The following is a 27,322-nucleotide window of genomic DNA, read 5'->3' on the forward strand; positions in this document are numbered from 1 at the left end:
TAGATAGATAGATAGATAGATAGATAGATAGATAGATAGATAGATAGATAGATAGATAGATAGAGGGAGAGGGAGGGAGAGTGAGAGAGAGAGAGAGATAGATAGATAGATAGATAGATAGATAGATAGATAGATAGATAGATAGATAGATAGATAGATAGATAGATAGATAGATAGATAGATAGATAGATAGATAGATAGATAGATAGAGGGAGAGGGAGGGAGAGTGAGAGAGAGAGAGAGAGAGAGAGATAGATAGATAGATAGATAGATAGATAGATAGATAGATAGATAGATAGATAGATAGATAGATAGATAGATAGATAGATAGATAGATAGATAGATAGATAGAGGGAGAGGGAGGGAGAGTGAGAGAGAGAGAGAGATAGATAGATAGATAGATAGATAGATAGATAGATAGATAGATAGATAGATAGATAGATAGATAGATAGATAGATAGATAGATAGAGGGAGAGGGAGGGAGAGTGAGAGAGAGAGAGAGAGAGAGAGAGAGAGAGAGAGAGAGAGAGATAGATAGATAGATAGATAGATAGATAGATAGATAGATAGATAGATAGATAGATAGATAGATAGATAGATAGATAGATAGATAGATAGATAGATAGATAGATAGATAGATGGTAATCAATATATTACAGGTGTTTATGCTGCAACCCAGAAACCCTTTGCTAGCTTTGGTCCATTAAAATCACTATTCATCAGCATGCATTGATTAATCCCATGGTATGTAGCAAAAAAAAAAAAAGTGCGACCAAATCAAATGTTGGTGCGACCAACTGAGAAAGCACCAGTTCAACCACTGGAAAATTTAGTCTACAGCCCTGACTACTATTGATAATTACTCAAAATGTGCAAAAGTGAAAATAACAAAATATACCATTTAGTAGATAGAAATGAGGAAAAACAAAATGTGTGTTGACAAATATAAGCATACAATATAATATATAGGGCACAATGTTACATTGTAAGAAGAACGCTATGCAAACATACTAGTTTTATATCATTTGAATCTGCTACGGAAGAGGGGAAGATGCATGGGCATTACAGTTTTTCTCGATTGTTTACACACATTTTCTGGTACTTGAGACACAATGACCACAACATGTAACTCATTCACCAACCCCCTGAACCAATTCTGCTGAACTACAAGCACAATTCCTGCTTTACACTCAAATTGCAGTTCTAGAACACACGTTTTTCAAAACACTACACACAATTCTCTGCATTTGGCACAATTTTCATGCAGAAAATCTCTTGTTTTCAAGAGGAACACACTGCCATTCAAATATTCACACTGACTCGTCACATGGGCAAACACATTTCACACAGTTTTACAATTAGCCATCAGAGCTTTAGCATAAAATACCAAAACCAAAGAGAGGATGCAGCATAGATATTTTTTTTATTTCTTTTTTTACTGTAACAACATAACAAATTCTGTTGTTTTGTATGTAGACCACTGTATGTGCAACTTTGTGTTGGTCGGGGTGTACAAAATGTGGGATCTATCTCCCATTGATTTTGTGGGAAAAATAAAATATATTTGTTACCGTGTATTTGTGTGTTCTGGGTATAAAAACAATATTCTCAAATATTTTACAACACACTTATGTATGTAATGTTTGTAGTAAGTGTAACACTAAACAAAAAAGGCCCAAGTCATTATGATGAATGGAGAAGAAGTGTTTTCCATTGATCATAGTGTTTTACATTGAGCACATCAGTGTTCAACTGGTTCTTTTAAATGTCTATTCATATGATGGTTTGTGTGTGTCATTTGAAAACAAAATACCATTTTGAGAAAAAATAACATTGTTTTGAATGTAAAGTTTCATTTTGCAGGAGAATTGAGGGGTTTTGCCGATTGTGTGGGTGTTTTTAGATTTGTGTGTAGAGTTCTGAGAATATGAGGCATTCTTTCAGAAAATGTGTGTAAACAATCGAGAAAAACTGTAATTTGCATTCTTTTGATGTTCTGATTGTAACTAAACCCTACCCTGTGCAAATAGTAATACACAAATGTGAACATGTCCAAGCATTTCATACAATGGGCTTAAACAGTCCACCCTTTTACAGCAGATTTTTTTAACAAATACCTGAAAGTCGTGACCTAAATATGATATTGTTTTACAATAATTACATTATTAACTTATTTTCCGCACCATCAGTCACACACACACACACACACACACACACACTCAAGCTCAAAGGATCTCCCGTTCTTGACTCATTTTGAGTCATTTCAGACTTGTGAATCATTGGAATCAGTGAGCTGGTGACTCCAGAACACATGCAATCAGATCGGTCCAATTCACAAATGTATCGTTTAGTGCGATTTGCGAATCGATTTAACAGGTCAGTAGAAAAGAATCAGCCTCTTCATGAATTGGATGGTGTTATCGCATCTCGAGGCGATTTCTTCAGTTCAAAATAATGAGGGCCGACATGTTTTTATGAAATGTAGTGGAGTAAAAAGTATTATTATATTATGCACATTAATATCATACTTTTGATCCATCTGTGTGAAATGATCCAAATGTGTGAAGCCAAAGAGGCAACAAACACCCCAAAACAACACATTCCAGCACAAGATCACCTTGAATGAATGAAATGAATACTCTACTACTCAGCTATAGACGCTTCCTTTTTTCTATTAGATATATTCATGCCGTGAGAAGTGGTGTGGACATTAAATTATGCCTATGCTTTTAAATATGCAAAATAATCCTTCACTAGAACTAACAATGCCAGTGTAAACCAAAATTACTGTGTGAGACCTTCTAGCTGTCACGTGTCACAATGCTCTCTATAATAAAGGAAAGTAATCTTACCATTTCTTAGACTTTAGTTTGGGAGGAGGGTTCCGTGGAATGAGAAACAGCGCTCTCATTGGATGCATATCACACAAGGCTGTGGAGAAATGTGCGAAACAAAGAACCATTAAAGCATATGCAAAGTTGTATAGTTATATAAAAGTGTATTTTGTTTTTTCGGAATATGCCTAGAACTCACGTGGCGCCCCCTCTGCCATCTCCAACGCTGTGATACCCAGAGACCACACGTCGCTCTAAAAACATGCAATGTATTTCAGGAACACATTCAACTACTCATGTTTAGAACACAATATACTGATATTTCGCTTTGCCAATAGACAGTAAATTATTCCCCTTTTTTTTGCAAATTTGTAGTTAACAAATGTTGAAAAGTTTATGACAAAATAAGTATCTTAAATGGATCTCAGTCGATGGACTTACCCTATAGTCATACGTCGAGTCAGGATTCTCGTCACACGCGATCACCTCTGGCGCCATCCAATATGGAGTCCCGATGAATGTGTTCCTTCTGCCAATCGTCCTGTCTAACTGAGCACTGACACCAAAATCCACTGACAACACAAAAATTCAACAATGTCTTCAGCCATATATACTGTACCAACACTTACAGTATTTGTCATGTGACTGGGCATTGTTTTTCATATTAAGAGTTTAAAGCTGGTAATGGTTCGTCTCCATTCTTACCGAGTTTAATCTCAGCGTTCTCCGTGAGCAGCACGTTTTGTCCTTTAATGTCTCGATGAATGACATGATGCGAGTGCAAGTGTAACAGACCCTGAGAACAGAAAGTGTAGCAAATCAGTGTTTACATACATCACAGAAAAATACCCACACCAGATAGAAATACTCCTTTTCTATAGGTGTAGCCCTTAAACCGTATTCACTTTATAGCCTTTAATCCTGTGGACAAATGTGGGCACAGAGGACTCAGGTGTGATCCTAATTTTTTTTTTGTTATAAATGTTATATCACTGTCTTCGATAAAGTTTTGTTTATCCATTTATGGTGGGGGGTATTTTTGAATTTATTTTCTTCAAAAAGTACCATATTTTCTATGTAAATGATGGTTATTTTTATGTTTTATTTTTTTAAATGTTTTAACTACATTAAAATATCATTCCAATAAGTTCTTAGAGCTAAAACCTAAAGATGAAGTGACTTTGCCGTCACCTGGTGTCTTATTTTGGCTTATTTTAGAATGCTCTAAAACACAATTTTTCCCATTCATTTCTATGGGTGCCCATTTTTGACCCAAGTACAAGATTAAGGAGGGGTTTTTTTTTTCACTCACTTAACATTATAGAATTGATAAAAAAAAAAAAATTGTGTGTGTTCAGGAGGCAAACTTAGGAAAAGTAGCCAAGTCTTGTACCGCTCAGATCAAGGGAAGAATTTTTAAAAAATAAATCAAAACTATTCTGCCCACATTTGTCTAGACTACGGTTTATTTTCTGTTATGTTGATGAAAATGACTACAAATGAACAGCTTTTCATCTCAAATGACAGAAGAGTTCATTGAAATGTCATTTTTACAATTATAAGATAAACTTTCTTACGGTTGACAGTGATTAGAGCATGTATACAAGTAATGTGGATGAAATCAGTGGTATGCTAGGTAGGGTTGGGTATCGTTTGAATTTGAACGGTTCTGATTCCGATTCCGATTTCTTGTTTCGATTCCGGTTCCTAACGATCCTCGATTCCGATTCTAACCTTGCTAACCAACGGTCTTTCTGAAGGAAATAATCCTTTCTGAAGGAAATAGTCCTTCTGTAAAAATACTCCTTTTGTCACAAATTTTGCATTTTGCCGAGATTTAGTTATTTTTAGAAAAGTGAAGTCACACTTTGGACCGCCGACGTAAGGTACTCATGTTCGACTCGTGTGGTTATGCCAACACTTCCGGTAGACGTTTCTTCGTTGGTGTTGTTCAGCGGTTTCTTCTTCCGCTCGGCGGACTGTGAATATCGAAACTAGGAATCGAAATTTTAACTTTTGAACGATTCCGGGAAAAACGAAAAGTTAGTACCGGTTCCAATCGATACTCGATTCTCGATACCCAACCCTAATGCTAGGTGGTTATTTATTGATGTTTTATGTATTGTCATCCTCATAAACTTTAATAAACCGAATCATAAACTGAAGTGCAGACTTCATCCAATGATTAAATGCAACTGGTTTTCTTTCCAGGTACAATATGCATCAAAGAATATCTGCATTTTGGCATAAAGTACTGCATTTTTGTTACATAAGTCAGTCTATCCATGAAAATAGTCAGCTTACACTTAGACAGTGCTAAGTGTAAGCTGACTATTTTCAGGAAAACTATTTTTAAGGAAAGACTATAAAAAAATGATGATCCTTACAGTTTAAAATGAGCCTTACAAACATACAAAAATGTAATAATTTCATTTATTCAATGAAAATATGACTTGTTATGCATGCAGGAGGGTCATATTTACTCTAGCATACTCCACTCACTGTAATGCCAGAGGAGAGCCGAGTCTGCCTCCACTCAAGGTTTTTCCCACCACCTAAACGTCTTAATGTATACAATCAATAATCTTTAACTGTGATCACTCACTCTCAGAACCTCTCTACAAATATAAGCGATCCAGTCCTCTTTAAGGCAGTTTCCTTTGGTCTTCTTCAGCAGGTCTGTGACCGAGCCTGCGCCACAGTACTCCATCACCAGCTGAAGGCCAAGACACAGAGAAAACACTTTAACATCAGTCTAACAAGAACGTGACAGCACACAGACGTCTAGACTGGTTATCTACATTGTTATTTATCTCAGTAGCTTAATCAGGATGGTAAAGTCCTTCAGTTAAACGTCAACACACACCCTTGAAGGCCCCGAAGATATGGACTGTGGAGGGAAAGAATGTAAAAGGCCCGTTCCCATTGCAGACACTAATGCCGCTTCTAATCGTCTGAACTCTTTTAGCGATATCGTAACGGCAGAGGAACTGTGGGAGGTTAGCAGGCACACTGTTGTAAATTTACACTACAAAGTTATTGAACATTACTTGGAGGAAATTTTAAGTTTGTACACAAATATATTTGTATGGGCTATATGCACGCATAAGTTCCGCATTTGACGCAAGGATGCTCGTCCATTTCCGGTTGAGGAGAACCGAGGAAAACGGGATTATGGCAGAGTCTTCAAAATTTACTGTCCTCCCGTCTTTGAAACGAAACATAGATACGTTTAGATGTAATTAAGTTGGCTTGAGAAAGCCAACTTACTGAAATCCTATTTAAACTTATTAAGTTGGCTTGAGAAAGCCAACTTACTGAAATCCTATTTAAACTTATTATTATTAAGTTGGCTTGAGAAAGCCAACTTACTGAAATCCTATTTAAACTTATTATTAGTGTGAATGCTTCAAGCATTCACACTCTTGAAATCCAAATCTTTCTTATTATTATTCCGTATTCTTCCGTACGTTTTTCGGTCGCTTTCTTCTCCTCTCTACTTTGTGCTACAAAAACCATTCAAGTATCAAAATGTGCAGCTTTTCAAGGACATGTGTGCTATTACTTTTCTTTTTTATAACCTTTATAATTTTTAAATTATTAAACTTTTTGTGCATATTTTTTAACATGGAAGTCAATGGAGAATTCTTCAAATTCTGTTTTATGCTCCTTCTGCTTTCAAAGCCTACAACTTCTGCATACTTTCAGCTATTTCTGTCATTTAAACTTTAAAATGTTGAGAAATTTGTAAGCTATTAAAGTTGTATTCAACTTTTTGATATCTATTAAACTTTTTTCACAATCTCTACTTTAGTCTCATGATGTTTTCCAACCCGTTTCTGAAATTATAATGGGAGTGAATGAGAGAGACTGTTCAGAGCTAGAGCACGTGCTAGAGTGAGCCAGCTTGAAACCTAATGCTAAAAAATAATTTTTAAATCGCTGGCCTGGCCACAATTTTCACTCTTTGGGCATAAAATTATACTTGAAACGTAGGTATTTTTGTTGTGGTTCCTCTCATGTGTTTAGTAAATCCCTGGGACTTATAGTTTTTTCACTGTGTCCTTCCAAAGGACAAGAGTGACAGACATTCCTCCATTGACAGCAATTATAAATTCAGGTCAAACTTTTGTGATCAGAGCAATACAAACCAGTTTTTTAACTTGCCAAAGTGGTCCCTTTTTTTAACTCTATCCACAAAAAAAATACATCACATCGTTCACAAAGGCCTTGTCTCGCTCACGGTCAGGTCATTTCGCCAATACAACCTATAGTTTTGTCTCTATTGAGGTTTGTTCGAGGCCAAGTATCAGCAATTTTGGCCTCTGTCTAAATAGGAAAGCTGATTGCACAGGTGATGCTGATTAGCAAAGATCAAAGGGAGACACACATAATTGGTCCTGTGTTCTGATTGGTGGACAGTCACTCAGCTCTTTTCTGAAGGATACTACAAGTTTTTGTTGCATTTATGCCTCTACTTCTCCTGTTCTCCCTCTCTCTTCCCTCCTCTTCTCCTCCTCCAATCCTCTACTCCTCCTGTCCTCCTATTCTACCCTCCTTTCATAATCTCTTCTCCTTTCTACTCTTCCTTTTATCCTCTTCTATCCATCTGCCTGTCTTAACTATTTGACTTTCTGTGTCCAAATGATCTATCTATCTATGTATAGACTATGTATCTATCTATCTATCTATCTATCTATCTATCTATCTATCTATCTATCTATCTATCTATCTATCTATCTATCTATCTATCTATCTATCTATCTATCTATCTAACTAATCCATCTATATTTCTAACTAATCTATCTTTCTTTCTTTCTTTCTAGATAATCTATCTATCTTTCTAACTGATCTATCTTTCTTTCTAAATAATCTTTTCTTTCTAGCTATACTATCTATCTTTCTAACTGATCTATCTTTCTTTCTTTCTAAATAATCTTTCTTTCTTTCTAACTATACTATCTGTCTTTCTTTCTAACCAATATATCTTTCCTTCTTTCTTTCTAACTAATCCTTTCTTTATTTCTAACTAATCCTTTCTTTCTTTTTTCATCCTTTCAAATCCATCTTTCTTTCTAACTAATTCTTTCTTTCTTTCTTTCTTTCTTTCTTTCTTTCTTTCTTTCTTTCTTTCTTTCTTTCTTTCTTTCAAATTCATATTTCTTTCTTACTAATCATTGCTTTCTTTCTTTCTTTCATCTATCTATCATCTATTTTTCTTTCTTTCTTTCTTTTTTCTTTATTTCTAATAATCTATCTATCTATCTATCTATCTATCTATCTATCTATCTATCTATCTATCTATCTATCTATCTATCTTTCTTTCTTTCTTTCTTTCTTTCTTTCTTTCTTTCTTTCTACCTAATCTTTCTTTCTCTCTTTCTTTCTTTCTTTCTTTCTTTCTTTCTTTCTTTCTTTCTTTCAAATTCATATTTCTTTCTTACTAATCCTTTCTTTCTTTCTTTCAAATCCATATTTCTTTCTAACTAATCTTTCTTTCTTTTTATCTTTCTTTCTTTCTTTCTTTCTTTTTCTTTATTTTGAATAATCTATCTATCTATCTATCTATCTTTCTTTCTACCTAATCCATCTTTCTTTCTTCCTTTCTACCTAATCTTTCTTTCTTTCTTTCTTTCTTTCTTTCTTTCTTTCTTTCTTTCTTTCTTTCTTTCTACCTAATTCATCTTTCTTTCTTTCTTTCTACCTAATCCATCTTTCTTTCTTTCTTTCTTTCTTTCTTTCTTTCTTTCTTTCTTTCTTTCTTTCTTTCTTTCTTTCTTTCTTTCTTTCTTTCTTTCTTTCTTTCTTTCTTTCTTTCTAATAATCCATCCATCTATCTATCTATCAAATCCATCTTTCTTTCTAACTAACTAATCCTTTCTTTCTCACTAATTCTTTCTTTCTTTCTTTCTTTCTTTCAAATCCATCTTTCTTTCTAACTAATTCTTTCTTTCTTTCTAATCCATATTTCTTTCTTTCTTTCTTTCTAACTAACTAATCCTTTCTTTCTTTCTCTCTTACTAATCCTTTCTTTCTTTCTCACTAATCCTTTCTTTCTTTTAAATCCATCTTTCTTTCTAACTAATTCTTTTCTTTCTTTCTTTCTTTCTTTCTTTCTTTCTTTCTTTCTTTCTTTCTTTCTTTCTTTCTAACTAATCCTTTCTTTCTTTCTTTCTTTCTTTCTGTCTTTCTTTCTTTCTAATAATCTATCTATCTATGTATCTATCTATCTATCTATCTATCTATCTATCTATCTATCTATCTATCTATCTATCTATCTATCTATCTATCTATCTATCTATCTATCTATCTATCTATCTACAGTCTGTCTATCTATCTATCTATCTATCTATCTATCTATCTATCTATCTATCTATCTATCTATCTATCTATCTATCTATCTATCTATCTATCTATCTATCTATCTATCTATCTATCTATCTATCTACCCCCTGTCTTTCTCTACCTTTCTTTTTTGTACTCCTTTACTTCTCTACCTCTGTCTCTTTCTCTACCCCTATATTTCTTTACCTCTGTGTCTACATCTCTACCTCTCTTTACCTCTCTAAGTAAACTTGTAGTTTTCTACAATTTTTTGGATCTTGTTTTGCATTTCAGCTTATTAAATGCATTTGAATTAAGCTTTTTTTTTCTTTTTTGCTCTGTTTTGCTGTTGTTTGAACTGCAATATTATTTTTTTTTAAGCATTTAAGTTAAGCTTTTGAAGCATTCACACGCATATTCCGCAGGAAATGCAATTTTTCTAGTTAAGTTGGCTTGAGAAAGCCAACTTACTGAAATCCTATTTAAACTTATTATTATTCTTCTTCTTATTTTTCTTACCCAAAATTTTCTGACTGCTACTCCTCCTAGAGCTTTAACTCTACAAACTCCAAACTCGGGTCAGACCTTCAGACTGTTCTGACTCGAGTTGCTATATCTTTTTAGACTGATTCGACTTTCAGATTTCTTAAAAATTAATATTAAAAATCATAAAAATCCCATTGACTTTCATTGCAGCATGGTCAAATTGAGCCAAGACTACGGTGGCCCAATAGCGTACAACAAAAACTCAAATCTAAATTCCCTGAAGCCCTAGACTCAATTAAACTACCATTCTATATGTACTAATGAACTTATCTATCTATCTATCTATCTATCTATCTATCTATCTATCTATCTATCTATCTATCTATCTATCTATCTATCTATCTATCTATCTATCTATCTATCTATCTAATCTTTCTTTCTTTCTTTCTTTCTTTCTTTCTTTTTTTCTAACTAATCTATCCATCTTTCTTTCTATCAAATCTATCCATCTTTCTTTCTATCAAATCTATCCATCTTTCTTTCTACCTAACTAATCTATCCATCTTTCTTTCTAACAAATCTATCCATCTTTCTTTTTAACTAATCTATCCATCTTTCTTTCTAACTAATCTATCCATCTTTCTTTCTAACAAATCTATCCATCTTTCTTTTTAACTAATCTATCCATCTTTCTTTCCATCAAATCTATCCATCTTTCTTTCTACCTAACTGATCTATCCATCTTTCTTTCTAACTAATCTATCCATCTTTCTTTTTAACAAATCTATCCATCTTTCTTTCTAACAAATCTATCCATCTTTCTTTCTAACTAATCTATCCATCTTTCTTTCTACCTAACTGATCTATCCATCTTTCTTTCTAACTAATCTATCCATCTTTCTTTTTAACAAATCTATCCATCTTTCTTTCTAACAAATCTATCCATCTTTCTTTCTACCTAATCTATCCATCTTTCTTTCTAACTGATCTATCCATCTTTCTTTCTAACAAATCTATCCATCTTTCTTTCTAACTGATCTATCCATCTTTCTTTCTATGTAACTAATCTATCCATCTTTCTTTCTAACAAATCTATCCATCTTTCTTTTTAACTAATCTATCCATCTTTCTTTCTAACAAATATATCCATCTTTCTTTTTAACTAATCTATCCATCTTTCTTTCTAACTAATCTATCCATCTTTCTTTCTACCTAACTAATCTATCCATCTTTCTTTCTAACTAATCTATCCATCTTTCTTTCTAACAAATCTATCCATCTTTTTTCTAACTAATCTATCCATCTTTCTTTCTACTTAACTAATCTATCCATCTTTCTTTCTAACAAATCTATCCATCTTTCTTTCTAACTAATCTATCCATCTTTCTTTCTAACTAATCTATCCATCTTTCTTTCTAACTAATCTATCCACCTTTCTTTCTAAATAATCTATCGTTCTTTCTTTCTAACAAATCTATCGTTCTTTCTTTCTACCTAACTAATCTATCCATCTTTCTTTCTAACAATTCTTTCTTTCTCTTTCTTTCTTTCTTTCTTTCTTTCTTTCTTTCTTTCTTTCTTTCTTTCTTTCTTTCTATCTTTCTTTCTTTCTTTCTTTCTAACTAATCTATCCATCTTTCTTTCTAACAAATCTATCCATCTTTCTTTCTAACAAATCTATCCATCTTTCTTTCTAACAAATCTATCCATCTTTCTTCCTAACAAATCTATCGTTCTTTCTTTCTACCTAAGTAATCCATCCATCTTTCTTTCTAACTAATCTATGCCTCTTTCTTTCTAACAATTCTTTCTTTCTTTCTTTCTTTCTTGATGCTAATAACATGGTAATCATGCTAGCTTTATGCTAATCATGTTAGCTTTTTGTTATAAACATGCTAGCATGATGCTAGCTACATGCTAATCATGCTAGCATGATGCTAGCTACATGTTAATCATGCTAGCTTCTTGTTAAAAACATGCTAGTATGATGCTAGCAACATGCTAATCATGTTATTATGATGCTAGCTACATGCTAATCATGCTAGCATGATGCTAGCTACATGCTAATTATGCTAGCTTCTTGCTAAAACATGTTAGCATGATGCTAGCAACATGCTAATCATGCTAGCATGATGATAGCTACATGCTAATCACGTTAGCATGATGCTAGCTACATGCTAATAATGCTAGCTTCTTGCTAAAAACATGTTAGCATGATGCTAGCAACATGCTAATCATGCTAGCATGATGCTAGCTACATGCTAATCATGCTAGCTTCTTGCTAGCAACATGCTAATCATGTTAACATGATGCTAGCTACATGCTAATCATGCTAGCTTCTTGCTAAAAACATGCTAGCATGATGCTAGCAACATGCTAATCATGCTAGCATTATGCTAGCTACATGCTAATCATGCTAGCTTCTTGCTAAAAACATGCTAGCATGATGCTAGTAACATGCTAATCATGCTAGCATGATGCTAGCTACATGCTAATCATGCTAGCTTCTTGCTAGCAACATGTTAATCATGTTAGCATGATGCTAGCTACATGCTAATCATGCTAGCTTCTTGTTAAAAACATGCTAGCATGATGCTAGCAACATGCTAATCATGTTATTATGATGTTAGCTACATGCTAATCATGCTAGCTTCTTGCTAAAAACATGCTAGCATGATGCTAGCAACATGCTAATCATGCTATTATGATGTTAGCTACATGCTAGTCATGCTAGCTTCTTGCTAAAAACATGCTAATCATGCTAGCTTGATGCTAGCTACATGCTAATCATGTTAGCTTCTTGCTAAAAACATGCTAGCATGATGCTAACAACATGCTAATCGTGTTATCATGATGCTAGCTACATGCTAATCATGCTAGCTTCTTGCTAAAAACATGCTAATCATGTTAGCTTGATGCTAGCTACATGCTAATCATGTTAGCTTCTTGCTAAAAACATGCTAGCATGATGCTAACAACATGCTAATCATGTTATCATGATGCTAGCTACATGCTAATCATGCTAGCTTCTTGCTAAAAACATGCTAACATGATGCTAGCAACATGCTAATCATGCTAGCATGATGCTAGCAACATGCTAATCATGTTAGCATGATGCTAGCTACATGCTAGTCATGCTAGCTTCTTGATAAAAACATGTTAGCATGATGCTAGCAACATGCTAATCATGCTATTATGATGCTAGCTACATGCTAATCACGCTAACAACATGCTAATCATGCATATCTACATGCTAATCATAATCAGCTAGCTACATGCTAATCATGTTAGCTTCTTGCCAAAAACATCTATCTATCTATCTATCTATCTATCTATCTATCTATCTATCTATCTATCTATCTATCTATCTATCTATCTATATTTCTTTCTAACTAATCTATCCATCTTTCTTTCTTTCTTTCTTTCTAATCCATCTTTAAAACTTCATTCAAACTTCAAAACTTCAAACGCTCTGGTCCGGCTTTCTCAAGCCAACTTAAAGTTTGTGTCATCAAACTTTTTTTTCTAGTTATTATTATTCTTCTTACTCAAAATTTTCTGACTGCTACTCCTCCTAGAGCTTTAACTCTACAAACTCCAAACTCGGGTCAGACCTTCAGACTGTTCTGACTCGAGTTGCTATATCTTTTTAGACTGATTCGACTTTCAGATTTCTTAAAAATTAATATTAAAAATCATAAAAATCCCATTGACTTTCATTGCAGCATGGTCAAATTGAGCCAAGACTACGGTGGCCCAATAGCGTACAACAAAAACTCAAATCTAAATTCCCTGAAGCCCTTGACTCAATTAAACTACCATTCTATATGAACTAATGAACTATCTATCTATCTATCTATCTATCTATCTATCTATCTATCTATCTATCTATCTATCTATCTATCTATCTATCTATCTATCCATCTATCTATCTATCTATCTATCTATCTATCCATCTTTCTTTCTAACAAATCTATCCATCTTTCTTTCTAACAAATCTATCCATCTTTCTTTCTAACAAATCTATCCATCTTTCTTTCTAACAAATCTATCCATCTTTCTTTCTACCTAATCTATCCATCTTTCTTTCTAACAAATCTATCCATCTTTCTTTCTACCTAATCTATCCATCTTTCTTTCTAACAAATCTATCCATCTTTCTTTCTACCTAATCTATCCATCTTTCTTTCTACCTAACTAATCTATCCATCTTTCTTTCTAACAAATCTATCCATCTTTCTTTCTACCTAATCTATCCATCTTTCTTTCTACCTAACTAATCTATCCATCTTTCTTTCTAACCAACTAATCTATCCATCTTTCTTTCTAACAAATCTATCCATCTTTCTTTCTAACTAATCTATCCATCTTTCTTTCTAACAAATCTATCCATCTTTCTTTCTACCTAATCTATCCATCTTTCTTTCTAACAATTCTATCCATCTTTCTTTCTACCTAATCTATCCATCTTTCTTTCTAACAAATCTATCCATCTTTCTTTCTACCTAACTAATCTATCCATCTTTCTTTCTAACCAACTAATCTATCCATCTTTCTTTCTAACAAATCTATCCATCTTTCTTTCTAACTAATCTATCCATCTTTCTTTCTACCTAATCTATCCATCTTTCTTTCTAACAAATCTATCCATCTTTCTTTCTAACTAATCTATCCATCTTTCTTTCTAACAAATCTATCCATCTTTCTTTCTACCTAATCTATCCATCTTTCTTTCTAACAAATCTATCCATCTTTCTTTCTACCTAATCTATCCATCTTTCTTTCTAACAAATCTATCCATCTTTCTTTCTATCAAATCTATCCATCTTTTTTTCTAACTAATCTATCCATCTTTCTTTCTAACAAATCTATCCATCTTTCTTTCTATCAAATCTATCCATCTTTTTTTCTAACTAATCTATCCATCTTTCTTTCTAACTAATCTATCCATCTTTCTTTCTAACTAATCTATCCATCTTTCTTTCTTACTAATCTATCCATCTTTCTTTCTTACTAATCTATCCATCTTTCTTTCTAACTAATCTATACATCTTTCTTTCTAAATAATCTATCGTTCTTTCTTTCTAACAAATCTATCGTTCTTTCTTTCTACCTAACTAATCTATCCATCTTTCTTTCTAACAATTCTATCCATCTTTCTTTCTAACAAATCTATCCATCTTTCTTTCTAACTAATCTATCCATCTTTCTTTCTAACAAATCTATCGTTCTTTATTTTTACCCAAGTAATCTATCCATCTTTCTTTCTAACAATACTTTCTTTCTCTTTCTTTCTTTCTTTCTTTCTTTCTTTCTTTCTTTCTTTCTTTCTTTCTTTCTTTCTTTCTTTCTTTCTAACAAATCTATCCATCTTTCTTTCTAACTAATCTATCCAGCTTTCTTTCTAACAAATCTATCCATCTTTCTTTCTAAAAATTCTTTCTTTCTCTTTCGTTCTTTCTTTCTTTCTTGATGCTAATAACATGCTAATCATGCTAGCTTTCTGCTAATCATGTTAGCTTCTTGTTAAAAACATGCTAGCATGATGCTAGCTACATGCTAATCATGCTAGCATGATGCTAGCTACATGCTAATCATGCTAGCTTCTTGCTAAAAACATGCTAGCATGATGCTAGCTACATGCTAATCATGCTAGCATGATGCTAGCTACATGCTAATCATGCTAGCTTCTTGCTAAAAACATGCTAGCATGATGCTAGCAACATGCTAATCATGTTATTATGATGCTAGCTACATGCTAATCATGCTAGCATGATGCTAGCTACATGCTAATCCTGCTAGCTTCTTGCTAAAAACATGCTAGCATGATGTTAGAAACATGCTAATCATGTTATTATGATGCTAGCTACATGCTAATCATGCTAGCTTCTTCCTAAAAACATGTTAGCATGATGCTAGCAACATGCTAATCATGCTATTATGATGTTAGCTACATGCTAGTCATGCTAGCTTCTTGCTAAAAACATGCTAATCATGCTAGCTTGATGCTAGCTACATGCTAATCATGTTAGCTTCTTGTTAAAAACATGCTAGCATAATGCTAGCAACATGCTAATCATGCTATTATGATGTTAGCTACATGCTAATCATGTTAGCTTCTTGCTAAAAACATGTTAGCATGATGCTAGCAACATGCTAATCATGCTATTATGATGTTAGCTACATGCTAGTCATGCTAGCTTCTTGCTAAAAACATGCTTATCATGCTAGCTTGATGCTAGCTACATGCTAATGATGTTAGCTTCTTGCTAAAAACATGTTAGCATGATGCTAACAACATGCTAATAATGTTATTATGATGCTAGCTACATGCCAATCATGGTAGCATGATGCTAGCTACATGCTAATCATGCTAGCTTCTTGCTAAAAACATGCTAACATGATGCTAGCAACATGCTAATCATGCTAGCATGATGCTAGCTACATGCTAATCATTCTAGCTTCTTGCTAAAACATGCTAGCATGATGCTAGCAACATGCTAATCAGGTTAGCATGATGCTAGCTACATGCTAGTCATGCTAGCTTCTTGATAAAAACACGTTAGCATGATGCTAGCAACATGCTAATCATGCTATTATGATGCTAGCTACATGCTAATCATGCTAACAACATGCTAATCATCTTAACTACATGCTAATCAAATTAGCATCAAGCTAGCTACATGCTAATCATGTTAGCTTCTTGCCAAAAAACATCTATCTATCTATCTATCTATCTATCTATCTATCTATCTATCTATCTATCTATCTATCTGATGTTAGCTACATGCTAATCATGTTAGCTTCTTGCTAAAAACATGTTAGCATGATGCTAGCAACATGCTAATCATGCTATTATGATGTTAGCTACATGCTAGTCATGCTAGCTTCTTGCTAAAAACATGCTTATCATGCTAGCTTGATGCTAGCTACATGCTAATGATGTTAGCTTCTTGCTAAAAACATGTTAGCATGATGCTAACAACATGCTAATAATGTTATTATGATGCTAGCTACATGCCAATCATGGTAGCATGATGCTAGCTACATGCTAATCATGCTAGCTTCTTGCTAAAAACATGCTAACATGATGCTAGCAACATGCTAATCATGCTAGCATGATGCTAGCTACATGCTAATCATTCTAGCTTCTTGCTAAAACATGCTAGCATGATGCTAGCAACATGCTAATCAGGTTAGCATGATGCTAGCTACATGCTAGTCATGCTAGCTTCTTGATAAAAACACGTTAGCATGATGCTAGCAACATGCTAATCATGCTATTATGATGCTAGCTACATGCTAATCATGCTAACAACATGCTAATCATCTTAACTACATGCTAATCAAATTAGCATCAAGCTAGCTACATGCTAATCATGTTAGCTTCTTGCCAAAAACATCTATCTATCTATCTATCTATCTATCTATCTATCTATCTATCTATCTATCTATCTATCTATCTATCTATCTATCTATATTTCTTTCTAACTAATCTATCCATCTTTCTTTCTTTCTTTCTAATCTATCTTTAAAACTTCATTCAAACTTCAAAACTTCAAACCCTCTGGTCCGGCTTTCTCAAGCCAACTTAAAGTTTGTTATCAAACTTTTTTTTCTAGTTCTTCTTCTTATTTTTCTTACCCAAAATATTCTGACTGCTACTCCTCCTAGAGCTTTAACTCTACAAACTCCAAACTCGGGTCAGACCTTCAGACTGTTCTGACTCGAGTTGCTATATCTTTTTAGACTGATTCGACTTTCAGATTTCTTAAAAATTAATATTAAAAATCATAAAAATCCCATTGACTTTCATTGCAGCATGGTCAAAATGAGCCAAGACTACGGTGGCCCAATAGCGTACAACAAAAACTCAAATCTAAATTCCCTGAAGCCCTAGACTCAATTAAACTACCATTCTATATGAACTAATGATCTATCTATCTATCTATCTATCTATCTATCTATCTATCTATCTATCTATCTATCTATCTATCTATCTATCTATCTATCTATCTATCTATCTATCTATCTATCTATCTACCTAATCTTTCTTTCTTTCTTTCTAACTAATCTATCCATCTTTCTTTCTAACAAATCTATCCATCTTTCTTTCTAACTAATCTTTCGTTCTTTCTTTCTACCTAACTAATCTATCCATCTTTCTTTCTAACTAATCTATCCATCTTTCTTTCTAACTAATCTATCCATCTTTCTTTCTTTCTAACAAATCTATCCATCTTTCTTTCTAACAAATCTATCCATCTTTCTTTCTAACTAATCTATCGTTCTTTCTTTCTAACTAATCTATCCATCTTTCTTTCTAACTAATCTATCGTTCTTTCTTTCTAACAAATCTATCCATCTTTCTTTCTAACTAATCTATCCATCTTTCTTTCTACCTAACTAATCTATCCATCTTTCTTTCTACCTAACTAATCTATCCATCTTTCTTTCTTTCTAACAAATCTATCCATCTTTCTTTCTACCTAACTAATCTATCCATCTTTCTTTCTACCTAACTAATCTATCCATCTTTCTTTCTTTCTAACAAATCTATTCATCTTTCTTTCTAACAAATCTATCCATCTTTCTTTCTAACTAATCTATCGTTCTTTCTTTCTAACTAATCTATCCATCTTTCTTTCTTTCTAACTAATCTATCCATCTTTCTTTCTACCTAACTAATCTATCCATCTTTCTTTCTACCTAACTAATCTATCCATCTTTCTTTCTTTCTAACAAATCTATTCATCTTTCTTTCTAACAAATCTATCCATCTTTCTTTCTAACTAATCTATCGTTCTTTCTTTCTAACTAATCTATCCATCTTTCTTTCTAACTAATCTATCGTTCTTTCTTTTTAACAAATCTATCCATCTTTCTTTCTACCTAATCTATCATTCTTTCTTTCTACCTAATCTTTCTTTCTTTCTAACTAATCTATCCATCTTTCTTTCTAACAAATCTATCTATCTTTCTTTCTAACTAATCTATCCATCTTTCTTTCTAACAAATCTATCCATCTTTCTTTCTAACTAATCTATCATTCTTTTTTTCTAACTAATCTATCGATCTTTCTTTCTAACTAATCTATCCATCTTTCTTTCTAACAAATCTATCAATCTTTCTTTCTAACAAACCTATCCATCTTTCTTTCTAACAAATCTATCCATCTTTCTTTCTAACTAATCTATCGTTCTTTCTTTCTACCTAACTAATCTATCCATCTTTCTTTCTAACAAATCTATCCATCTTTCTTTCTAACTAATCTATCGTTCTTTCTTTCTAACTAATCTATCCATCTTTCTTTCTAACTAATCTATCGTTCTTTCTTTCTAACAAATCTATCCATCTTTCTTTCTAACTAATCTATCCATCTTTCTTTCTAACTAATCTATCCATCTTTCTTTCTAACTAATCTATCGTTCTTTCTTTCTAACTAATCTATCCATCGTTCTTTCTACCTAATCTTTCTTTCTTTCTAACAAATCTATCCATCTTTCTTTCTACCTAATCTATCCATCTTTATTTCTACCTAACTAATCTATCCATTTTTCTTTCTAACTAATCTATCCATCTTTCTTTCTAACAAATCTATCCATCTTTCTTTCTACATAATCTATCCATCTTTCTTTCTACCTAACTAATCTATCCATTTTTCTTTCTAACTAATCTATCCATCTTTCTTTCTAACAAATCTATCCATCTTTCTTTCTACCTAATCTATCCATCTTTCTTTCTACCTAATCTATCCATCTTTCTTTCTACCTAACTAATCTATCCATCTTTCTTTCTAACTAATCTATCCATCTTTCTTTCTAACAAATCTATCCATCTTTCTTTCTAGCAAATCTATCCATCTTTTTTTCTAACTAATCTATCCATCTTTCTTTCTAACAAATCTATCCATCTTTCTTTCTAACTATTCTTTTTTTCACTTTCTTTCTTTCTTTCTTTCTTTCTTTTTTCTTTCTTTCTAACAATTCTATCTTTCTTTCTTTCTTTCTTTCTTTCTTTCTAACAATTCCATCTTTCTTTCTTTCTTTCTTTCTTTCTTGCTTTCTTGCTTTATGCTAATCATGTTAGCTTCTTGCTAAAAACATGCTAGCATGATGCTAGCTACATGCTAATCATGCAAGCTTCTTGCGAAAACATGCTAGCATGATGCTAGCAACATGCCAATCATGCTAGCATGATGCTAGCAACATGCCAATCATGCTAGCATGATGCTAGCTACATGCTAATCATGCTAGCTTCTTGCTAAAAACATGCTAACATGATGCTAGCAACATGCTAATCATGCTAGCATGATGCTGGCAACATGTTAATCATGCTAGCATGATGCTAGCTACATGCTAATCATGCTAGCTTCTTGCTAAAAACATGCTAGCATGATGCTAGCTACATGCTAATAATGCTAGCATGATGATAGCTACATGCTAATCATGCTAGCTTCTTGCTAAAAACATGCTAGCATGATGTTAGCTACATGCTAATCATGCTAGCTTCTTGCTAAAAACATGCTAGCATGATGCTAGCTACATGCTAATCATGCTAGCATGATGATAGCTACATGCTAATCATGCTAGCTTCTTGCTAGCAACATGCTAATCATGCTAGCTTCTTGCTAAAAACATGCTAGCATGATGCTAGCTACATGCTAATCATGCTAGCTTCTTGCTAAAAACATGCTAGCATGATGCTAGCTACATGCTAATCATGTTAGCTTCTTGCTAAAAACATGCTAGCATGATGCTAGCAACATGCTAATCATGCTAGCATGATGCTAGCTACATGCTAATCATGCTAGCATGATGCTAGCTACATGCTAATCATGCTAGCTTCTTGCTAAAAACATGCTAGCATGATGTTAGCTACATGCTAATCATGCTAGCTTCTTGCTAAAAACATGCTAGCATGATGCTAGCAACATGCTAATCATGCTAGCATGATGCTAGCTACATGCTAATCATGCTAGCATGATGCTAGCTACATGCTAATCATGCTAGCATGATGCTAGCTACATGCTAATCATGCTAGCATGATGTTAAAAACATGCTAGCATGATGCTAGCATAATGCTAATCATGCTAACATGATGCTAGCTACATGCTAATCATGTTAGCATGATGCTAAAAACATGCTAGCTTCTTGCTAGCAACATGCTAATCATGATAGCATGATGCTAATCATGCTAGCATGATGCTAGCTACATGCTAATCATGCTAGCTTCTTGCTAAAAACATGCTAGCATGATGCTAGCTACATGCTAATCATGCTAGCTTCTTGCTGAAAACATGCTAGCATGATGCTAGCAACATGCTAATCGTGTTATTATTATGCTAGCTACATGTTAATCATGCTAGCATGATGCTAGCTACATGTTAATCATGCTAGCATGATGCTAGTTACATTTTAATCATGCTAGCTTCTTGCCAATAACATCTATCTATCGATCTATCGATCTATCGATCTATCTATCTATCTATCTATCTATCTATCTATCTATCTATCTATCTATCTATCTATCTATCTATCTATCTATCTATCGATCTATCTATCTTTCTAACTAATCTATCCATCTTTCTTTCTTTCTTTCTTTCTAATTCCATCTTTTTCCAACTTAATTCAAACTTCAAGATTCTTCAAACGCTCTGGTCCGGCTTTCTCAAGCCAACTTAAAGTTTGTGTCATCAAACTTTTTTTTCTAGTTATTATTAGTGGTGCTTGCTGAAAGCAAGGCAACACTATTACTATTGTGTTTTCTGAGCCGGCCAAAAAGTTTGACGCGCTACTCCTCCCGCAGTTTTTGTCACACACCCATGAATGAGGTCTCAAAACGTGCGGAATATTCGGGAATGGTGTGCTATGACTTTTCTAAGCGATCGGGGGTACGATGTTCGCCCGAAGGGCGAACAAATTTCCCAAAAATCCCATAGACTTAACATTGCGACAAACTTTGACGACTCATAGCTCCGAGCGAGAATTTCACAGAAGCCTGAGATTTACCACATTTGAAGAGGCTGACAGGCTCTGTAAGAACATACCTCACAATGGGGTAAAAGTTGCACCCCTGGGGGGCAGGAGCTGCCCAAATATTCCCCCATTGACCCCCATGTTATTTATTAGTGGTGCTTGCTGAAAGCAAGGCAACACTATTACTATTGTGTTTTTTGAGTCGGCCCAAAAGTTTGGCACGCTACTCCTCCCGCAGTTTTTGTCACACACCCATGAATGAGGTCTCAAAACGTGCGGAATATTCGGGAATGGTGTGCTATGACTTTTCTAAGCGATCGGGGGTACGATGTTCGCCCGAAGGGCGAACAAATTTCCCAAAAATCCCATAGACTTAACATTGCGACAAACTTTGACGACTCATAGCTCCGAGCGAGAATTTCACAGAAGCCTGCGATTCACCACATTTGAAGAGGCTGACAGGCTCTGTAAGAACATACCTCACAATGGGGTAAAAGTTGCACCCCTGGGGGGCAGGAGCTGCCCAAATTTTCCCCATTGACCCCCATGTTATTAGTGGTGCTTGCTGAAAGCAAGGCAACACTATTACTATTGTGTTTTTTGAGTCGGCCCAAAAGTTTGGCACGCTACTCCTCCCGCAGTTTTTGTCACACACCCATGAATGAGGTCTCAAAACGTGCGGAATATTCGGGAATGGTGTGCTATGACTTTTCTAAGCGATCGGGGGTACGATGTTCGCCCGAAGGGCGAACAAATTTCCCAAAAATCCCATAGACTTAACATTGCGACAAACTTTGACGACTCATAGCTCCGAGCGAGAATTTCACAGAAGCCTGCGATTCACCACATTTGAAGAGGCTGACAGGCTCTGTAAGAACATACCTCACAATGGGGTAAAAGTTGCACCCCTGGGGGGCAGGAGCTGCCCAAATTTTCCCCATTGACTCCCATGTTATTTATTAGTGGTGCTTGCTGAAAGCAAGGCAACACTATTACTATTGTGTTTTTTGAGTCGGCCAAAAAGTTTGGCACGCTACTCCTCCCGCAGTTTTTGTCACACACCCATGAATGAGGTCTCAAATCGTGCGGAATATTCGGGAATGGTGTGCTATGACTTTTCTAAGCGATCGGGGGTACGATGTTCGCCCGAAGGGCGAACAAATTTCCCAAAAATCCCATAGACTTAACATTGCGACAAACTTTGACGACTCATAGCTCCGAGCGAGGATTTCACAGAAGCCTGTGATTTACCACATTTGAAGAGGCTGACAGGCTCTGTAAGAACATACCTCACAATGGGGTAAAAGTTGCACCCCTGGGGGGCAGGAGCTGCCCAAATTTTCCCCCATTGACCCCCATGTTATTTAAAATTTCTAGTATAGCATTATACTATTCCAGGAAAAAGTTTGGCGCACTCCTACGTCCACAGTTTTTGTCACAGACCCATGAATGAGGCATCAAATCGTGCGGCCTATTGAAGAGAAGTGTCCTATCACTTTTATCAGAGATCGGGGGTACGGTGTTCGACCCAGGGGCGAACAAATTTCCCAAAAATCCCATAGACTTAACATTGAGACAAACTTTGACAACTCATAGCTCCGAACAACGATTTCGGAAAAACGTGTGATTTGCCACATTTGAAGAGGCTGGCAGCCTCTGTAAGAACATACCTCACAATGGGGTAAAAGTTGCACCCCTGGGGGGCAGGAGCTACCCAAAATTTTCCCCATTGACTTACTATGGTGAAGGATGTCCCATCAAATGCATGTTTTTCCTACTATGGTAAATTGGATAGGGATTTTGTATTGAACATAGCTCTGGATCATAGTGTCATAGAGACAAGGGGGCGGGCTCATTTTACTCAGACGACCAATCAGTCTCTCAGGATCATTGTGAAGCTATCAAGCCACGCCCTAGCAACCATATAGAGCACCTTAGCAACAACTCCCATAGACTTCCATTGAAAGAGATCAAAGGGATATCTCCGGATAGAAGTGTCATAGAAACACAAGGGTGGTCTCGTTTGACTCGGGGTAGCAAACAGCCAATCATGAATCACCTCAACAATTTCTGGACACACCCTAGCAACCATTATCGAGCACCTTAGCAACCAAATTTTAAAGAGGGATATCTTCCATTCTGAATGTCATACAGGCTTGGGAGTTGTATTATATCAATTATACTGACAAGCAGCCTTTGGAGATTCATGATTGGCAGCTGCCAAGCCACTCCCTAGCAACCAAAAAGAGTACCCTAGCAACCATTTTGCAAGGCCTACATCTCTGCATCAGAACATCGTATAGAGATGGGGGTTGGTTTATACATTCACATTGACTTTGGAGCTTCATGATTGGAAGCTGCCAAGCCACTCCCTAGCAACCAAACAGAGTACCCTAGCAACCATTTTGTAACAGCTATATCTCAGCATCAGAACATTGTATCACGATGGGGGTTGGGTCTTTTGACTCATGCTAGCACATAGAACTTTCAAAATGCTAAACATGCTAGCTGTGAATAGCTACATGCTAATATTGATTAGCTAAGTGCTAAATCATGCCATGAACAATATAAAAACTCTATAATAACCATATGTGAACACTACCAACCACCTAGTAATACCATAGCAACTACCCAGAATACCTTAGCAACAACCTAACAACACCATAGCAACCACCCAGAACACCCTAGCAACCGCATAGCAACACCCTAGCAACCACCTAGAAACTATCCAGAACACCTTAGCAACACCCTAGCAACCACCCCAAACACCATAGCAACCACCTAGCAACACCTTAGCAACCACCCAGAACACCCTAACAACCACCTAGCAACACCATAGCAACCACCGAGCAACACCCTAGCAACCGCCTAGCAACCATCCAGAACACCTTAGCAACACCCTAGCAACCAACTATCAACACCCTAGCAACCACCCAGAACACCCTAGCAACCACCTAGCAACACCCTAGCAACCACCCAGAACACCCTAGCAACACCCTAGCAACCACCTAGCAACACCTTAGCAATTACCGAGCAACATCCTAGCAACCGCCTAGCAACCTTCCAGAACACCTTAGCAACACCCTAGCAACCACCTAGCAACCACCCAGAACACCCTAGCAACCGCCTAGCAACACCCTAGCAACCACCCAGAACACCCTAGCAACCACCTAGCAACACCTTAGCAACCACCAAGAACACCTTGGCAACCACCCAGAATACCCTGACAACCAACTAGCAACCACCCAGAACACCCTAGCAACCGGGTGGTGAGTTTTGCCACTGCAAGCACCACTTCACATTTTCCTCTGGAAATGTACATTCTAGTTTATTAGTGGTGCTTGCTGAAAGCAAGGCAACACTATTACTATTGTGTTTTCTGAGCCGGCCAAAAAGTTTGACGCGCTACTCCTCCCGCAGTTTTTGTCACACACCCATGAATGAGGTCTCAAAACGTGCGGAATATTCGGGAATGGTGTGCTATGACTTTTCTAAGCGATCGGGGGTACGATGTTCGCCCGAAGGGCGAACAAATTTCCCAAAAATCCCATAGACTTAACATTGCGACAAACTTTGACGACTCATAGCTCCGAGCGAGAATTTCACAGAAGCCTGCGATTTACCACATTTGAAGAGGCTGACAGGCTCTGTAAGAACATACCTCACAATGGGGTAAAAGTTGCACCCCTGGGGGGCAGGAGCTGCCCAAATTTTCCCCATTGACCCCCATGTTATTTATTATTCTTCTTCTTATTATTATTCTGGCCACTTTTTGGTTCGCTACTCCTCCCGCAGCTTTTGTCACAGACCCATGGGTGAGGCGTCAAATCGACCGGCTCATTTAGGAGAGGTGTGCTATGACTTTTCTAAGCGATCGGGGGTACGATGGTCGCCCCAGAGCCGAAAAACGGCCCAAAAAAATCCCATAGACTTAACATTGCGAAAAAATTTGACGAGTCATAGCTCTGAGCGAGGATTTCGCAGAAACCAGCAATTTACCACATTTGAAGAGGCTGACAGGCTCTGTAAGAAAATACCTCACAATGGGGTAAAAGTTGCACCCCTGGGGGGCAGGAGCTGCCCAAAATTTTGCCAAAATTCCCATAGACTTAACATTGCGAAAAAATTTGACGAGTCATAGCTCTGAGCGAGGATTTCGCAGAAACCAGCAATTTACCACATTTGAAGAGGCTGACAGGCTCTTTAAGAAAATACCTCACAATGGGGTAAAAGTTGCACCCCTTGGGGGCAGGAGCTCCCCAAATTTTTCCCATTGAAAATTTTCTAGTATAGCATTTTACTATTCCAGGAAAAAGTTTGGAGCACTCCTACGTCCACAGTTTTTGTCACAGACCCATGAATGAGGCATCAAATCGTGCGGCCTATTGAGGAGAAGTGTCCTATCACTTTTATCAGAGATCGGGGGTACGGTGTTCGACCCAGGGGCGAACAAATTTCCAAAAAATCCCATAGACTTAACATTGAGACAAACTTTGACGACTCGTAGCTCCAAACAAGGATTTCGGACAAACGTGAGATTTGCCACATTTGAAGAGGCTGGCAGGCTCTTTAAGAACATACCACACAATGGGGTAAAAGTTGTACCCCTGGGGGGCAGGAGCTGCCCAAAGTTTCCCCATTGACTTACTATGGTGAAGGACGTCCCATCAAATGCATGTGTTTTTCCTACTATGGTAAATTGCATAGGGATTTTGTATTGAACATAGCTCTGGATCACAGTGTCATAGAGACAAGGGGGCGGGCTCATTTTACTCAGACGACCAATCAGTCTCTCAGGATCATTGTGAAGCTATTAAGCCACGCCCTAGCAACCATTTAGAGCACCTTAGCAACAACTCCCATAGACTTCCATTAAAAGAGATCAAAGGGATATCTCAGGATATAAGTGTCATAGAAACATGAGGGTGGGCTCGTTTGACTTGGGCCAGCAAACAGCCAATCATGAAACACCTCAACAATTTCTGGCCATGCTCTAGCAACCATTATCGAGCACCTTAGCAACCAAAATCCAAAGTGGCATATCTTCCATTCTGAATGTCATAGAGGCATGGGAGTTGGTTTATATCATTCATACTGACAAGCAGCCTTTGGAGTTTCATGATTGACAGCTACCAAGCCACTCCCTAGCAACCAAATAGAGTACCCTAGCAACCATTTTGCAAGACTTTATCTCTGCATCAAAACATCGTATAGAGATGGGGGTTGGTTTATACATTCACATTGACTTTGGAGCTTCATGATTGGCAGCTGCAAAAGCCACTCCCTAGCAACCAAACAGAGTACCCTAGCAACCGTTTTTCAAGACCTATATCTCTGCCTCAAAACATCGTATAGAGATGGGGGTTGGTTTAAACATTCACATTGACTTTGGAGCTTCATGATTGGCAGCTGCCAAGCCACTCCCTAGCAACCAAACAGAGTACCCTAGCAACCATTTTGTAAGACGTACATCTCTGCATCAAAACATCGTATAGAGATGGGGGTTGGCTCTTTTTACTCATGCTAGCAAACATGACTTGCTACATGCTACACATGCTAGCAGAGAATAGCTACATGCTAATATTGATTAGCTAAGTGCTAAATCATGCCAAGAAAATGCTACAAACTTCATAGTAACCATCTGTGACAACTACCAACCATCCAATACCAGAACATCCTAGCAACCTCCTTGCAACAAC

The 27,322-nt window shown here is 36.0% G+C and overlaps 1 protein-coding gene across 3 annotated transcripts in view; it reads right to left on the reverse strand.

The window, feature by feature from the left end:
- The window catches only part of LOC120494794 (mitogen-activated protein kinase kinase kinase kinase 4), a 152,414-nt gene that overhangs the window by 67,482 nt on the left and 57,610 nt on the right, over positions 1-27,322 (reverse strand). For all 3 annotated transcript variants that reach the window (XM_039694128.2, XM_039694129.2, XM_039694126.2), the window contains exons 5-9: positions 5,441-5,551; positions 3,541-3,631; positions 3,277-3,407; positions 3,035-3,089; positions 2,854-2,932 (exon numbers count right to left, since the gene is read on the reverse strand). In XM_039694128.2, coding sequence (XP_039550062.2) covers positions 2,854-2,932; positions 3,035-3,089; positions 3,277-3,407; positions 3,541-3,631; positions 5,441-5,551 — 467 coding nt within the window. The remainder of the gene's footprint in view (positions 1-2,853; positions 2,933-3,034; positions 3,090-3,276; positions 3,408-3,540; positions 3,632-5,440; positions 5,552-27,322) is intronic.

This window comes from Pimephales promelas, chromosome 9 (genome assembly GCF_988280905.1).
Source record: "Pimephales promelas chromosome 9, fPimPro1.hap1.1, whole genome shotgun sequence".
Taxonomy (NCBI): domain Eukaryota; kingdom Metazoa; phylum Chordata; class Actinopteri; order Cypriniformes; family Leuciscidae; genus Pimephales; species Pimephales promelas.